At 36.6% G+C, this 17,693-nt stretch overlaps 4 protein-coding genes across 4 annotated transcripts; 2 read left to right on the top strand and 2 right to left on the bottom strand. All coding sequences in view use genetic code 12, as the record gives it.

Annotated features, from left to right (window-relative positions):
- Positions 1–1,281: 1,281 nt before the first annotated feature.
- On the top strand, positions 1,282–6,351 carry CTRG_01926 (uncharacterized protein; the record flags this gene model as incomplete). The annotated part of the gene is made up of 1 exon (XM_002547574.1): positions 1,282–6,351. The coding sequence occupies one exon, from the start codon at positions 1,282–1,284 to the stop codon at positions 6,349–6,351; it is 5,070 nt and encodes a 1,689-aa protein (XP_002547620.1).
- Positions 5,553–6,188, bottom strand: CTRG_01927 (uncharacterized protein; the record flags this gene model as incomplete). Its single annotated transcript, XM_002547573.1, has 1 exon — positions 5,553–6,188. The coding sequence occupies one exon, from the start codon at positions 6,186–6,188 to the stop codon at positions 5,553–5,555; it is 636 nt and encodes a 211-aa protein (XP_002547619.1).
- Positions 6,352–6,943: 592 nt separating the features above from the next.
- On the bottom strand, positions 6,944–10,210 carry MET10 (sulfite reductase subunit alpha; the record flags this gene model as incomplete). Its single annotated transcript, XM_002547572.1, has 1 exon — positions 6,944–10,210. One exon carries the CDS (start codon positions 10,208–10,210, stop codon positions 6,944–6,946), a length of 3,267 nt encoding a protein of 1,088 aa, XP_002547618.1.
- Positions 10,211–15,211: 5,001 nt separating this feature from the next.
- CTRG_01924 (uncharacterized protein) lies at positions 15,212–17,692 on the top strand (the record flags this gene model as incomplete). The annotated part of the gene is made up of 1 exon (XM_002547571.1): positions 15,212–17,692. A coding segment is annotated over one exon (2,481 nt), but the record flags the coding sequence as incomplete, so codon positions are not given.
- Between the last annotated feature and the right edge of the window lies 1 nt (position 17,693).

The raw sequence follows: 17,693 nt of genomic DNA, 5'->3' as shown, positions 1-17,693 counted from the left end.
ACCAAGAAATTATCATCTTTTTAATTTCACGTCAAATTGTTTTGTTTTTCTTAATGCCCCTAAATGAGGCCAATTATCTTTTTTGTTTTTCCTTTTTTCTTTTTCTTGGGAGTTCTACAATTCCTGTTTGTCCATACTAAGAGCTACAGTAATTGTTCATTGCTCAATCACAATCTTGTTTCCAGTTAAAGTGTCTAATTAATAAAGTTTAGTTCAACGTTTTTTTTTCTTTTATTTAGCAGTTAGGCTTGGTAGCATAGTTTACTATAAGATTTGCGAGAACTTATGTACAATAAATATAGATGATGTCGCTTCACACTTACTATTCTATTAATCTTTTCAGATAAGCCATTGATAAGTTAGATGTAGCCGCCAACATATACGTCTCATTTTATAAGCTCAAGTGTGCCTCCAATTTGGAATATTGACACCACTTCAGCCACAAAATAATCCCTACATAAATTTTTATATGAAAGACACTATCATCAACCCACCACTCCAATGAAATTTCTATCAATTTCAAAATAATCTGCAAGTTGTATTTCTATTTCAAGAGTGAACGTCATTAGACTGCAAATTACAATTATCATATAGGGAAATGGATCCTTATATTAGACAATAATATATTCCCTATACTTTTCTTCAATGTTCCACAGAATAGAAATCAATTTTTCTAGGGATTGGTTTCTAGAAACTTTTTCTTGGTATTTGCTGCAAGGCAATTAAAACCATGGAAAACTGCAAGTGTTACAAAAAAATCATTAAGTAAACCAGCATTAGACAATACTTTTCGTTCACCTACTGGAGGAATTTTTCACTACATATCTATCAAACTGAAAAACCTTTGAAATAAAAGAATTCGATCTCGACTTAATACATTTGCTGCGAAACAATTCTAAAGAGCAAAAAAAAAATACTACTGTAATCTACGAATCAATTCAAAAATCTTGTGCTGGAGATTTTCACCATTTTCTATAATACGAAATACTCTTTGCTTACTTGAAAAGAAATATTAAGACTTTTCGAGAAAGTATTCTAAACGTTATACATTAATCATACAAAGCAAAACCAGTAAAAATAAAAGAAAAAGTGATACAATAACCCGAATATGCAAAAAAAAAAAAACGTTCAATATATACTTCAATCCACAAAAGAGTCAAATGAAATTAAGATAATGACTTGCTGGGTTCATCCAAACTTATATATAGACCAATAAATCCTTTTCAAGAATGTCTAGATTAATAATCAATTAACCAAAGCTCACAGGAAAACCCTAACATAATGACGCTTATAAGGAATTTTTTGGTTACATTCTGGTTTTTAATCCAATGTATATGGGCTATTGATATTACTTCTGATAGAATAGACCGTGGTACACTACAATTAGAACTTAGTGATATTACTATTCATTCAGGTGCTTCGTGGTCTATTATCAACAACGGTAGATCTATTTTAAGAGGTGATTTAACTGTAGAATCAGATGCTGGATTCTATATCACTCTGACATCTTCTATTGTATCACTTCAAGTGTCTTTAGCTTCCCTTTTTGGATCCATCAAAAATGATGGTATTATTGCATTTGATTCTTCTGCATCATTGACATCCTCTGATTATACTTTGGTTGGTGGTTCATTTGTCAACAATGGTGAAATTTATATGGGTGCTTCTGGTATTGTTTCTGGTACATTAACTGGTAGTATGGCTATTACTTCAGCTGATTGGACCAATAATGGTTTAATTGTGTTTTACCAAAACCAAAGAAGTTCAGGTAATGTCAATTTAGGTACTCCACTTGGAAAAATTACAAACGATGGTCAAATTTGTCTTTACAATCAAGTCTATAGACAATTGACTGAAATTCAAGGTAGTGGTTGTATTACTGCTGATGAAGATTCAACAATTTATATTGGTAACGGACTTCTTGGAATTTCCACAGCACATAATTTTTATCTTAACGACACCGATTCTTCCCTTGTTGCACCTGCTATTTCAAGATCTCAAACATTCAATGTTTATGGTTTTGGTAATGGTAATAAAATTGGATTAACTTTGCCACTTGCTGGTAGTATACTTCCACTACGTTCTGCATATTCTTATGATACAAGTACTGGTATTTTGACTTTGAGAAATGTATTACTAGTCCAGTACTTCAATATTGGTTTAGGTTATAATCCTTCTTTGTTTCAAATTGTAACTGATAGTGGTGCCGGTATTCCAAGTACTATTTTAGGTTCTGTTAGATATAATGGTCCAGTTCCAGAACGTACCTTACCTGCCGCATGTCAAATTGCTTGTAGAAAAGCAAGAGAAGTTCCAGGTGTCGATCCAACAGAGTATTTGACTACAGTGACTTCAACATTATCTGATGGTTCAGTTACTACTGAAAGTGGTATCGTTGATGAAACTACTGATTCACAAGGTTCATGGTACACAACAACTTCTTTGTTCCCACCTTTGTCTTCTTCAAGTTCCGAAGTCGTGTCTTCAAGTTCAGAAATTGTTTCTTCCACTGAGCGCGAATCTTCTTTGCAATCTTTCCTGGAATATTTTAATTCGCTGTCACTGTACGCGTTTGAAAGCACTTCTTCCATCCTTGAATCCAGCTCCCATCCAAGTTCTGAAGTTTCATCCACTCAAGATGACGCCAGTGAATCCAATTTTAGTACATCTAGTTTAATTTCCGAATCAAATGTTTTAGAAAGCTCTGACGCTTCAGCCACTTCAGATGTCTCATCTGCTTCTGATATTTCATCTGCTTCCGATGCTAGTGACTCTGATCCCTCATCTACTTCTGATGTCTCATCTGCTTCTGATAATTCATCTGCTTCTGATATCTCATCTACTTCTGAAATTGCATCTAGTTCTAATACTTCATCTGCTTCTGATATCTCAACTTCTTCAGATGCTAGTGAATCCAATGCATCTGCTACCTCTGGTGCTTCATCTGCTTCTGATGCTAGAGAATCCAATGCATCTGCTACCTCTGGTGCTTCTGATGCTAGTGAATCAGATGCTTCTGCCACTTCTGGTGCCTCTGATGCTAGTGAATCCGATGCATCTGCCACTTCTGGTGCTTCTGATGCTAGTGAATCCAATGCTTCTGCTACCTCTGGTGCTTCTGATGCTAGTGAATCCAATGCTTCTGCCACTTCTGGTGCTTCATCTGCTTCTGATGCTAGTGAATCCGATGCATCTGCTACCTCTGGTGCTTCTGATGCTAGTGAATCCAATGCATCTGCCACTTCTGGTGTTTCATCTGCTTCTGATGCTGGTGAATCCGATGCTTCTGCCACTTCTGGTGCTTCATCTGCTTCTGATGCTAGTGAATCCAATGCATCTGCCACTTCTGGTGTTTCATCTGCTTCTGATGCTAGTGAATCCGATGCATCTGCCACTTCTGGTGTTTCATCTGCTTCTGATGCTGGTGAATCCGATGCTTCTGCTACCTCTGGTGCTTCTGATGCTAGTGAATCCAATGCATCTGCTACCTCTGGTGTTTCATCTGCTTCTGATGCTAGTGAATCCGATGCTTCTGCTACCTCTGGTGCTTCTGATGCTAGTGAATCCAATGCATCTGCCACTTCTGGTGTTTCATCTGCTTCTGATGCTAGTGAATCCAATGCATCTGCCACTTCTGGTGTTTCATCTGCTTCTGATGCTAGTGAATCCAATGCATCTGCCACTTCTGGTGTTTCATCTGCTTCTGATGCTGGTGAATCCGATGCTTCTGCTACCTCTGGTGCTTCTGATGCTAGTGAATCCGATGCTTCTGCTACCTCTGGTGTTTCATCTGCTTCTGATGCTAGTGAATCCGATGCTTCTGCTACCTCTGGTGCTTCTGATGCTAGTGAATCCAATGCATCTGCCACTTCTGGTGTTTCATCTGCTTCTGATGCTAGTGAATCCAATGCATCTGCCACTTCTGGTGTTTCATCTGCTTCTGATGCTAGTGAATCCAATGCATCTGCCACTTCTGGTGCCTCATCTGCTTCTGATGCTAGTGAATCCGATGCTTCTGCCACTTCTGGTGTTTCATCTGCTTCTGATGCTAGTGAATCCAATGCATCTGCCACTTCTGGTGTTTCATCTGCTTCTGATGCTAGTGAATCCGATGCATCTGCTACCTCTGGTGCTTCTGATGCTAGTGAATCCGATGCTTCTGCTACCTCTGGTGTTTCATCTGCTTCTGATGCTAGTGAATCCAATGCATCTGCCACTTCTGGTGTTTCATCTGCTTCTGATGCTAGTGAATCCAATGCATCTGCCACTTCTGGTGTTTCATCTGCTTCTGATGCTAGTGAATCCAATGCATCTGCCACTTCTGGTGCTTCATCTGCTTCTGATGCTAGTGAATCCAATGCATCTGCCACTTCTGGTGTTTCATCTGCTTCTGATGCTAGTGAATCCAATGCATCTGCCACTTCTGGTGCTTCATCTGCTTCTGATGCTAGTGAATCCAATGCATCTGCCACTTCTGGTGTTTCATCTGCTTCTGATGCTAGTGAATCCAGTGCATCTGCTACCTCTGGTGCTTCTGATGCTAGTGAATCCAATGCATCTGCCACTTCTGGTGTTTCATCTGCTTCTGATGCTAGTGAATCCGATGCATCTGCCACTTCTGGTGCTTCATCTGCTTCTGATGCTAGTGAATCCAATGCATCTGCCACTTCTGGTGTTTCATCTGCTTCTGATGCTAGTGAATCCGATGCATCTGCCACTTCTGGTGTTTCATCTGCTTCTGATGCTGGTGAATCCGATGCTTCTGCTACCTCTGGTGCTTCTGATGCTAGTGAATCCAATGCATCTGCTACCTCTGGTGTTTCATCTGCTTCTGATGCTAGTGAATCCGATGCTTCTGCTACCTCTGGTGCTTCTGATGCTAGTGAATCCAATGCATCTGCCACTTCTGGTGTTTCATCTGCTTCTGATGCTAGTGAATCCGATGCTTCTGCCACTTCTGGTGTTTCATCTGCTTCTGATGCTAGTGAATCCAATGCATCTGCCACTTCTGGTGTTTCATCTGCTTCTGATGCTAGTGAATCCAATGCATCTGCCACCTCTGGTGCTACATCTGCTTCTGATGATCTCGATGCCTACGAAACGTCTTTAATGTTTACTAGTGCTTCCTCATCCGTTCCCGAATCCGAGACAAGTGGTCCAGCTGTTTGTAAGAGAGACGGTGGTGATTGTCTGGCTATGGAAAGTTTTTCCTCCTTGAGACCATACTATAGTAATACTACTACTTCTGTTTCATCTACTGCTGCTCCTGGTTTCACTTCTTTGGAATATTCTACTGTTACTGATTTAGATTCAACTTTTACCACTCTTGATGCCGAAAGTATTGAGGGGCCAAAGAATTCACAAGAAGAGCCTGCTACTTCCAACGGTCAAGGGGCTAATACAATGTCTACAAGTCTCGACGCAGAAGTTGCTACTACCACTAGGGTCTCAACTGCTGTTAATTCTGACAACAATATTGCATCTTCTATCGATGCGAATAGCGCTATTGACCAGCCTTCTATCCAAGAAGGTAACATTGTTAGCACTTATACTTACAGTACCGATGACACAACAGTTTCAAGTATTACAACCACTGGTTCCAACTCGGAAGCTACTGGTGATGAATCCAACGGTTCTAACAACGGTGGTTCTAACAACGGTGATGAATCCAATGGTTCTGGCTCTGGTTCTGGCGATGAATCCAATGGTTCTAACAATGGTGGTTCTAACAACGGTGATGAATCCAATGGCTCTGGCTCTGGTTCTGGCGATGAATCCAATGGTTCTGGCTCTGGTTCTGGTGATGAATCCAACGGTTCTAACAACGGTGGTTCTGGCTCTGGTGATGAATCCAATGGTTCTGGCTCTGGTTCTGGTGATGAATCTAATGGTACTAACAACGGTGATGAATCCAACGGATCTAACAACGGTGGTTCTAACAACGGTGATGAATCCAATGGCTCTGGCTCTGGTTCTGGCGATGAATCTAATGGTTCTAACAATGGTGGTTCTGACAACGGTGATGAATCCAGTGGTTCTAACAATGGTGGTTCTGGATCTGAATCCAGCGGTTCTAACAACGGCGGTTCTGACAATACTTCTAACAATGGTGGATCTGAATCCAACGGATCAAGTAATATATCGAATGAACAAAATGTTTCTGGTTCAACAATGACAACTTCCTTCATTGTTCCTGCTGCTTCTCTGGTTACCTCAAGTTATGTCACCCAAGCTTCATCCTCATCATCTCCAGCAATTGTATTACCAGCTGAGAATGGCGGTATAAAGTACTCTACTGGAGGTTCATTGGTATTTGGGTTGTTACTATCAGCTATGATCTCCTTTTTCTGATTTTGAGAGATCTATTTCTTAGTTATTTTATTTCACACACCAGTGTATGGTTATTGCTTTTCAATCTTTGGGATATAACGCACAGTAAGATTGAAATGCATCTCTTTCTATTAAAATTCATTTATTTTTGATTTCTTGTGGATACTTTATTGATAAATTTATTTTTCGTTGCTATTAGTTTGTACGGCATATATTTTTTGAGTTCGATTTTGACATTCTTTATTTGTGTATTTTGTTTGATTTCGGTGATTTTTATATACAAACAGTTAATATAAAAATATTTGTTATTTTATTGGTGATATATTCCCTAGTATTTCTTATATTTTCATCTATGGAACGAAGTTTATCAAGTGAACCTTCAAATGTAATCACCACTAGCATTTGTTTTGGGGTTTAGAATTCAAATCTCAAGATGAAATAACTTACTTTGTTCAGTCTTGATTAATCACCAAAGGAGTGATACTGTGTAACTTTGTATAATACTGCATTTTGCAGTCTTCACAGATCCGAATACAACTACATTGAAGGTTTAATATTGATTAATATATATTAGATTATTAATCTTTTAAAAGACAGACTTCTATGATTTCTACTAATAAACTTCTAATATATAGCGGCCATCTTCCTTCATATCTTCAACAATCTTGGCAGCATCCTTAATTTCTTCACCCTTCTTCTTGGCCCCGTTACGGACAATATCTTCCAAACAAGCAGTAATATCTGGGACAGGCCAAGTTGGACCACACAAGTAAAATGAACCATTCTTAGTAACGATGGCATCGGTTAAATCTTCAATAGATTGTCTAATTCTATCTTGAATATAAATCTTTTCAGGTTGATCTCTTGAAAATGCAGCACCGATATGAGTTAAAATTCCTGCATCTTTATAGGCTTCCCAAAGTTCACCATAAAGATATTCCTCCTTTTTATGTCTTGACCCCAAGTACAAGTAAATTTCTCCAATCTCCATTCCTTGCTGTTGTTGCCAGATTTTTTCTTCAATAAATGCTTTGAAGGGTGCTAAACCAGTACCCAAACCAGACATAACGATTGGTTGGGTTGACAAAGGTGGCAATTTCATTACAGATGGCTTGACACTGACAACAAGCTCTTCACCGACTTTCAAGTCAGATAAATACTTGGAACAATGACCGTATCTCAATCTACCTTTTGGATCAACCCAATCAACGACAACAATCAACAAATGAACGGCATTTGGATGGATCCTTTGAGAAGAGGCAATGGAATATTCTCTTCTTTTTAATGGCGCAATGATCTTGATTAAATCTTCAAAAGAAGGTCTAGCTGATTCGAACTCCTTTAAGATATCAAAATAACTGTCAAAGTCAACTTCTTGTCTCTTCTTTAATTCTTCAGCACCTTCAGCGCTGGCCAATCTCGACAAGGCTTCTTTTTCCTTTGAATCGCTGGCGAATTCTGCCAAAGACTCGTAGAATCGTTTTGGAGGCTTACCCAAGAAATCAACTGTTTCAGATAAGGCTTGTCTGGAAGATCTGATTTCAACAATCTTGGCATTATCTTTGTTTGTGACCTCGATAAGCGAGTCACCATCAACACCATAAAAGTCCAAGAATTCTTCGACAGCTTCACTATTATTTCTACCATGGATACCTAAAGCTTCACCGATATCATATGTCAATCCAGTACCAGTAATATCAAACTCGATATGGAAAATGTTTCTAGAATATTCAGCTGGAGTCAATCTCTTGTTTTCTTGAACTTTAACAACAAAGTTCTTTACAGGCAAATCAGGTCTCAAAGCCTTGCTAACATTGTATGCCTCTGGGAAAACAACCTTTTGAGCTAAATTCTTATAGGCGGTGTTGTTAATTTCTTCAGCACTCTCAATAGGATTTCTTGGATTTACAAAGAAAGAAGTTTCGTTTGGAAAGAATGGCAATTGATCTGGCTCGTTTTGTTTCTCTTCTTCTTCTTCTTTTTCATTGTCCTCCTTTTGAGATTCTTCAACCTTAATCTCTTCCTTTAAGTCGATCCAATCTGGAAGAACATTAATTTGTTTGATACCTTCGTTTTCATCAACGCACTTGATGAAATTATCCAATACGGTTCCCAATAACTCAAATGAGTTACCATTGGCTTGTAATAATTTATTGACAATGAAGCCACCCAATTCTGGTAACGCTGCTCTCCAAAATGCCAACTGAATCAAGAAATCTGCAGAGAAACCCTTAGTAGCACTATTTGATTCATCCAATTTTTCGATAATTGAAAAATCAACAGCATACAATTTGTTGTGGTTTTTTGCCAAATCTCTTTTGAAGTCAATTGGCAATTTTTCAATCAATTCATCTTTACTCAATGATTTTTGATTGATATATAAAATTGAAGCCCCTGGTTTCGAGGTAGCCAAAATATCATAGTAATTCAAGATAGACAAATCTTCAATAACGACAACGTCTGCTGCATCAACTGGTTTGATAGTCTCAGTAGTTGAAATAATTTGTGATTGAAACAAACCACCTCCTCTAGAATTATCAAAAGTGTTTCTAATTGCAACATTCTTATTGCTATCTAATGACAATGACAAGGCCAACTTTTCAGCTGTATCAACGATAATTCCATTATCCTTACCCCAGAACAAATAGGCACCTTCAGGGGATGAATTTGCAGTGAGAATTTCATCTGGAGATTCAATGACTGGGAAAAGTTTTTCAAAATCTACCGCAACGAATTCATTCAACAATTTGGCCACTGTGATTGGAGTCCACTTGAAATCAGAAGAATATTTGAATTCCTCGATAGATAAAGTATGGTATTTTCCATGTAAGAATAAAGCGGCTGTAATATCAGCCATTAATCCATCATTGGATGAAAGAACAACTAATTTTTTAGCCGATTCTGGAATAACACTAGCAAATTTATCCTGATCAAATGGAACAGGGACTCTAACTTTAATTAAACCAATATCCAACTTGGATGCGATGTTACTCAATTGAGTGGTTTGGTGAGATCCATATACAACAAATACAGTTTTTGGATTTTCACTGCCAAAGTATTCGAATTGGGAGTAATTCTTTCCAGTAACATTGTTTATAGCTTCAAAAGCCCCAGAGACCGAGACATCATTAGGAGCTGAGTCCAATAAGTTTTGATACAATTGGAAAATTTGTTCAGTTGATAATAAGTTGTCAAATCTCTTGAAAGATTTTATAAATTCTGGTCCATCAAACAAGAAAACAGAAGGTTTACCACTGAAGAAGGCATAAAAATGGTTCAAAATAGACAAATGTTGAATTTCAAGACCATCATTTGAGTCAACGGCAGTGAAAACTGGGTAATTTAAAGAACGTGCGACATTCAAAGCATCACCATAGCTGGAAGTTAAAGAATCTTCATTAAAGTCAATCGCAGAAACGTTCAAGGCCAATGGCAATCTGCTTCCAGTTGGATGCCCAGTTAATGAATATCTCATGTAGTTTAATCCACTAGATCCAATAAATGCTGCAACAGGTTGACCGTTGGTACCATTCTTTTTAAAATATCCTAAAATAGCATTTGCAGCACCTGATCTAACTTCGAATTTATTGTAAAAAGGAACAATTCCAAATGCATTCAATCTTTGATACTGTAACCAAAGCTGGATATTTGAGTCTAATGCGTTTTCATCACCAACAGTTTCATAACTGAATATCTTTGATGCAACCGAGTAAACAGTTTGATTGACAATTGACGCACCAGAAGTATAAGTTGTGTTCTTAATTTGGCTAGGGTCCGTAGTCAAACCAAATGGATTAGCTTTAACTAATGAAAGTGAACTTGTGATATTCTCAAAATCACTAGATGCCTTTGAAGACACCTGTATAGCGTGTGGAGCCATGATATCCTTTTGAAGAAATATTAAGTTTGAGTTGTTGAGAATATGAAAAAGTGTAAAAGAAAAATTCACCAACTTATATCCAATCTCTACAGATTTTTTTTTAAAAAAAATAACAAAACATCACGTGAAAGCAGCCAATATTTTAGCGCGCCAAAGTAATCAACAGAAAAAGCTCTTCCTGTTGACTCTTCAAAGTCCATGTTCCGGCATTTGATTTTACGATCAACAAGGATTAATAAAGAGTTGATTCTTAAACTATTTCAATTATTCTTCTTTGAAAATTTGCTTTATTCTATTGATATTGATTTTATATATGACTCATAAGAACCTAAATAAAGAAATTGTTCCGTAAACTCCTTGGACCAGCACCACATTACAGTGGGGAGACAAAAGTTTCCAAATGAAATTCCCAGATGTAAACAAACCGTTTTTTTTCTGGTGCGCGCAGAGATTTTATTGGCTGTTGAGAATTAACAAATGATTTTTCAGGTCGGAATCAGTTTTCAACAATTCCCGTCAGAACTACTCCGAATAATTTAATAATTTGTTGTATGAGGTATACAGCAAAATAATACGTAGAGCTGTGTAAAATTATACTATATTAAGTCTATGACCTTGATTTGTATGTTGTCACCATTAATCAACAACTTTCGTTTTATCTTTGTTCAAAAATAATAGCTGAACATAAATCTAACCAGCTTGTAAAAAATTAATTGGTATCTACACGTTAAATATGTCAAAGTTGATTCTTAAAAATAGTTGATTTATGCACTACTTTTATTTACTGAAAAGTGATCGTGCGAACTAACAAAAAAATGGTTTGTTTACAACTGGGAATTTCATTTGGAAACTTTTGTCCCCCCACTGTATAAGTTAAATCCTATACCAAGGTCAATATGTACAAACAGTACAAGCGCATTCATATTGTTTACATGTGAATCATATGAAACGTGCAAGTGTTCACTTTCTGTTTTCACAATAAACTGCACATCGTTATGTGGTTTTTTCTTTTTAATATTATGATTCAAATCCAACCTTCATTTCTCACTGTAAATTATTTTATAAAGAAATTTTAACAAATTTTTAATGAAAATCATGTGAATCCTATTCTGAAAAAAAAAAAAAGATCTTAAAAAAATTGGACTTCAAATATCATTCGAAAACAAAACATTTGTAGAATATCCATATCATAAAAATCTTGAACAATACGTATTTGTATATAATTTTTTTTTATAGATCTACACTTGAGAACACAGTCACTGAGAGATTACTCAATTTGAAGTCCTCAATGGATCAGATTTTTTATTTTCTAGTAAAGCCTTCGGCTCTCCCACTTTTCAAAGCGTCTGATACTTCATTTTTTTGTATTTAGAAGAAAGCTTTCATTTTCACTCTCATATACATACATATGAACAATGGTAAGTTCATAAAGTATAACTGCAATTTAAGTTTAATAAATTATAGTATCAACCTGGTATATATCCGATAACCACAAGTAATTCTATAGTTCAAAAGAGCAAATCGTAAAAATTTGTGGATAGACATACAGCAAAAAATAATATAATTCCTGAATAGGGTACTATACTGACGGTTTCAAAAGCACAAGTTCGTATCTTTCATTTGCTATTCAGTGCCCTTTCAGGATTAACTTTGTGGTTTCAGAACACTGTAGTACTCATATATGAACAACTGAAATTTACTAAAACTCACTATCGAGAACCAACTAAACTTCAAAGGAATCAGTTAGTTGGGTTATTGTTTTATTTTCTCTTTCAAGATCAGTGTGATTTCGTCCAATATGGAATAAATGGTGAACAATGCATTGGTAGCAATCTTGTGGCTATTATAATCCGAATTTCTTTTACACTATCCAAAATATAAAATGCACAAAAGGATCAGATGCTAGTCTGAATTAGATTACTGAACTAAGGATATAGTTTAGTTGTGCCTTTGTGAATATATATAGTTAGCCAAAACATCATTATCAAGAGGGAGGAAGGAGGATCCATAAAAAATTACACAAAGAAAAAGGTTTCTTGATATCATACGTCATTGTTTGCATAAATTGAACAATAGCAAAGATTGCGCTCCATTCACAACCAATTATAAATTTGTCCTATGGTATCACGGCTCCTTTTTTCTTTTCTAATCTTTTCTCATCTATTGCTTGGAATTGTCAACGGGGGGGGGGGGGTATAATTCTTTTATTCCATAGTCAGTACTGCAGTGCCAACTCAATATTGTAAAAAGAGAAAAAAATATACTGCGAAAGCGGAGAAGAAAATTGAATAGTCCTACAATAGAATAGATAGCAACATTGATCTTGCTTCTAATTACGCCTTTAAAAGAAGAAACTTCACTGTGAACTTTGTGGTAGATAATCTAAAATTTATTGGATTCTAATGTTGCTTACAAAGGTTATCGAAACACTGTTCACCCGAATGTGCTATTTCACTGGTTAGTTATGGAGCATATAACATAAGCTTCACTTAGTTCTTTGAATGATAGACATGTAGCACTAAAAAAAAGACAAATACATCACTCACATTGGATTCTGCATGTAGAATGATAATTGAATTTCGAAGAGTTTGAGTGATGATAGTTTTCCATATATAATGCTACATATATTTTCCACTAAGAATGATCTTTATATTTCGATATGAAGTGGTAACAGAAGTTTCTAAATTTGTTTGTTGATCACTTCTGCTTTTGACACTATATTGTACTTGAACTTGATAGAAGATGAGCAAATAATGTGTCAAAAGTACACACAGAGGAAATTCCCAAAAATTACGATGTTTGCTATCACATTATCATTACCAATATCATCATGGATATAGAGAAGTTTTTTTTTCTTCGTCTTCATCATCTTAATGTAGAATCTAATGTAAGATTTATAGATTTTGTGGAAGTATATTTCCAAACAACCCTGGTCGGTCTTTTACCTTAAAGAATAATCAATCAAACAATGGCCTACCAATGAACACCGAAAGATTGAGAAATGATAACAATAGAAATAATTCTTGATAAATTAGACCTGAAATTGTAATCAATTTTATCGGATATATTATTTGGAGAGTATACGAAATTATCTCCGAGAATATATCAAATAAAAAAAAGGAAGATTAATATGCATCTACAAGTACAGAAATTGAGTCTAACAATTTCAATTTACCAGGAAACATAATGTAGAAAACAAGCGAACAAACTTGTGAATATTAAAAAAGAGTAAGATAAGAAATGGGGATAGTCCCCAGTGTGCTTAGCCATGACATTGTAAGAAACATCAAAGATTCTCTATCGAAGGAATCCCTGAGATATTAGACTCTATTATTCGAAGTTTTCAAACTGCTGGACATAAAAAAAAAAAAAGAAAACTGTAGTTTTACATTAAGTTGTGTATTACGAGATGAGGACTGTAAATTTAGAATTATACCAAATTGCCTTACGAGCATATCAAGTGAAACTGCCCATTAGCACGAATCTTGTAAGGCAACAATGAATTAGAAACAATAACTATACTTTTAGGACATTATACTTAATTCTGTGAATTCATTATATTGATTCTTAGATAATTTTCTTACAAAACTTAACATCCTGTCGTTGAGTAGTTTGTGTTTTCAAGTTGGATAGGTAATATATACAATAAAATTAACCTAAGATATAATTTTTTGGTGAGAAGGAATAATAGCTTTAGTATTTTGTATAATCATTTCCGGAAAGACCATGAAGTTAGCAACTGAAATATACGAAAAACTCACCACTAAAACAACCATAGTAACAGTGTTATATCTTGCACAGTGACATTGGATACTTTCCGTGTACTTACTGTGATAACTGGCGCATGCATTACTGACATTTCTAAGGCAAGGAGAAAAGAAAACCCTGTTGAAGACAGAGTGGGATTTAATAGCCAACTGGGTCAAGAAAGACAGTTTGTTCCATATTATAGAGTAAATTTACATGTATACACAAATCACTTTGTAAAGAAAACTAAAATGATCATTGGGGGTACAAAACAAAAATTCATACATTCATAGTAATGGTAAAAAGATCCATTGTATTTGGACTCTGACTTAAACAATAGGAGTTTTCTTAGGCTTGGCCAATATCATTGAACTTCATGTTGAAGTACTTGCACTTCTCAATTCCGAATCTAAATTTAAGTTCATGCATGAAAGATTATCTTGCACCCAAGGGTTATGAACAATCTAAATGCAACATTTTGCCACAAAGAATATGTATTTTTAATACGGTACAACCTCCATATTCCACATTCTGATTGGATCTCTTTTTATTAATAATGTTTTCAAAGTGTGGTGATAAGTGAAATTTCATTTTCGTTATTTTGTATTAATGTCTCAATCCAGTCTAAAGATGTATATTATTTGTTTCCATATTCATTTTGTTGCAGCATTGTCATCTTGCTCTGCAAAGTATGCAAGTCTGGATTTACACAAAGATGAAAAAAAATGATCGATGAGCGGTGAACAGAATAGAGCACCAAGATACAGTTATTACTCTGTTTTGGAAACATTAGCAGCTGGGATATGGAGTGTCTCGATATTGAATTATTGTTGATACTTTCCAAGTAAATAGGTCTTGGGAGAGGGGACCTTTTCAAGTAGGACTTTTCCTTTAAGAATCCTCCAGAAGATACATATTTATGGCAAGAAACCATGAAAGATTTTCAGTAAGTTCTAACAGTTAAATTATGCTTCATAATTAGTATATTACATAAATAATGAACTAGATTTTAGATTGCCTAATGGAGAACAGAAATTGCTAACTTTACTCTAAAATTCAAAATTGCCTCAGAGTTATTTAAACCAGATTCTCTAATATTCAAATGATAGTCACAAAGGAATATACTGCATTCTAATTGCAAATAATACAGCAAGTCTGTTAGAATAAAAATTTCTATAAATTTGCTCTCATTTGTCTCCATTTTGAATTTGAAGAAGAATCTTGTTAACTATTATAAACATTATTTATCCAACAATGTTGCTACTTAGATCAATTTTGTTAACATTGGTCTTTTTATTTAATTATGCTTTGTCCAAAGACATCACAGTTGATACTGTGGATAGGGGCTCTATCAGTTTAAGCGTTGGTGATATAAATATTCACACAGGCGCTTCATGGTCCATTATCAATAATGCTGTATCTGCTCTTGCTGGCTCACTTAATGTGGAATCCGATGCTGGGTTTTACATTACTCTGACATCCCCATTAATTGGTCTTGATGTTACTTTGCTTTCAACATTAGGGTCAATTGTGAATGATGGTATCATTGCTTTTAATTCTGTCAAATCATTAACATCCTCTACCTATAACTTGGTGGGTGCAAAATTTGAAAACAATGGTGAAATGTATCTTGGGGCTTCTGGGGTCTTATCTGGCACCATGTCTATCACCTCCCTCCTGTGGAAAAATTCTGGTTTACTAGTATTCTATCAGAACCAAAGAAATTCTGGTGATGTGAGATTGGGCACACCCTTGGGTTCAATCACAAATGATGGTCAGATTTGTTTGATCAATCAGGTGTATCGACAAACAAATGACATTAAAGGAAGTGGGTGTATTACAGCTCAGGAGGACTCAACAATATATATTCCCAGCGCTATTCAATCATTTGATACCCAACAAAGCATTTACTTAAAAGACAGTGAATCATCAATCATTGTTCAAGCTCTTTCCACGGCCCAAACATTCAACGTTTATGGATTTGGAAACGGTAACAAAATCGGTTTAACAGTGCCACTAGTTGGAAACCTTATTCCAAGCTATCCAGCGTACAAGTACGATGAATCTACGGGTATTTTGACTTTGAGAAACCTTTTATTAAAACAAAACTTCAATATTGGTTTGGGTTATAGTTCTTCTTTGTTTCAAATTGTCACTGATTCAGGCATTGGATTGCCCTCAACATTGCTCGGTAGTGTTCAATACAACGGGCCAGTTCCAGAAAGAAGTATTTCAGCTACATGTCAAATTGAATGTAAAGAACTTCCAGAAGCTCCAGGTGTCGAACCAACAGAGTATTTAACTACATTGACTTCAACATTATCTGATGGTTCAGTTACTACTGAAAGTGGTATCGTTGATGTAACTACTGATTCGCTGGGTTCATGGTACACAACAACTTCTTTGTTCCCACCTTTGTCTTCTTCAAGTTCCGAAGTCGTGTCTTCAAGTTCAGAAATTGTTTCTTCCACTGAGCGCGAATCTTCTTTGCAATCTTTCCTGGAATATTTTAATTCGCTGTCACTGTACGCGTTTGAAAGCACTTCTTCCATCCTTGAATCCAGCTCCCATCCAAGTTCTGAAGTTTCATCCACTCAAGATGACGCCAGTGAATCCAATTTTAGTACATCCAGTTTAATTTCCGAATCAAATGTTTTAGAAAGCTCTGACGCTTCAGCCACTTCAGATGTCTCATCTGCTTCTGATATTTCATCTGCTTCCGATGCTAGTGACTCTGATCCCTCATCTACTTCTGATGTCTCATCTGCTTCTGATATTTCATCTGCTTCTGATATCTCATCTACTTCTGAAATTGCATCTAGTTCTAATACTTCATCTGCTTCTGCTACATCTGGTGCTTCTGATGCTAGTGAATCCAATGCATCTGCCACTTCTGGTGCTTCATCTGCTTCTGATGCTAGTGAATCCAATGCATCTGCCACTTCTGGTGCTTCATCTGCTTCTGATGCTAGTGAATCCAATGCATCTGCCACTTCTGGTGCTTCATCTGCTTCTGATGCTAGTGAATCCAATGCATCTGCCACTTCTGGTGTTTCATCTGCTTCTGATGCTAGTGAATCCAATGCATCTGCCACTTCTGGTGCTTCATCTGCTTCTGATGCTAGTGAATCCAATGCATCTGCCACTTCTGGTGCTTCATCTGCTTCTGATGCTAGTGAATCCAGTGCATCTGCCACTTCTGGTGTTTCATCTGCTTCTGATGCTAGTGAATCCAATGCATCTGCCACTTCTGGTGCTTCATCTGCTTCTGATGCTATTGAATCCAATGCATCTGCTACCTCTGGTGCTTCATCTGCTTCTGATGCTAGTGAATCCAATGCATCTGCCACTTCTGGTGTTTCATCTGCTTCTGATGCTAGTGAATCCAATGCATCTGCCACTTCTGGTGCCTCATCTGCTTCTGATGCTAGTGAATCCGATGCTTCTGCCACTTCTGGTGTTCATCTGCTTCTGATGCTAATGAATCCAATGCATCTGCCACTTCAGGTGTTTCTTCTGCTTCTGACTCTAGTGAATCCAATGCATCTGCCACTTCTGGTGATTCCTAAGCTTCTGACGATAGTGAATCCCATGCTTCCGCCAACTCAGCTGCTTCAGATACGTATGAAGCTACTGAATCCAAAGTTTCTGCCACTTCAGGAGCTGGGGATGCTACTGATGCAGACGAATCTGGGACTTCGTCATATTCAAGTGCGTGGAATGTCTATGATGCAGG

This window comes from Candida tropicalis (genome assembly GCF_000006335.3).
Source record: "Candida tropicalis MYA-3404 genomic scaffold supercont3.2, whole genome shotgun sequence".
Taxonomy (NCBI): domain Eukaryota; kingdom Fungi; phylum Ascomycota; class Pichiomycetes; order Serinales; family Debaryomycetaceae; genus Candida; species Candida tropicalis.
Note: the sequence above shows the minus strand (reverse complement) of the source record. Positions and strands in the feature narration are given on the sequence as shown.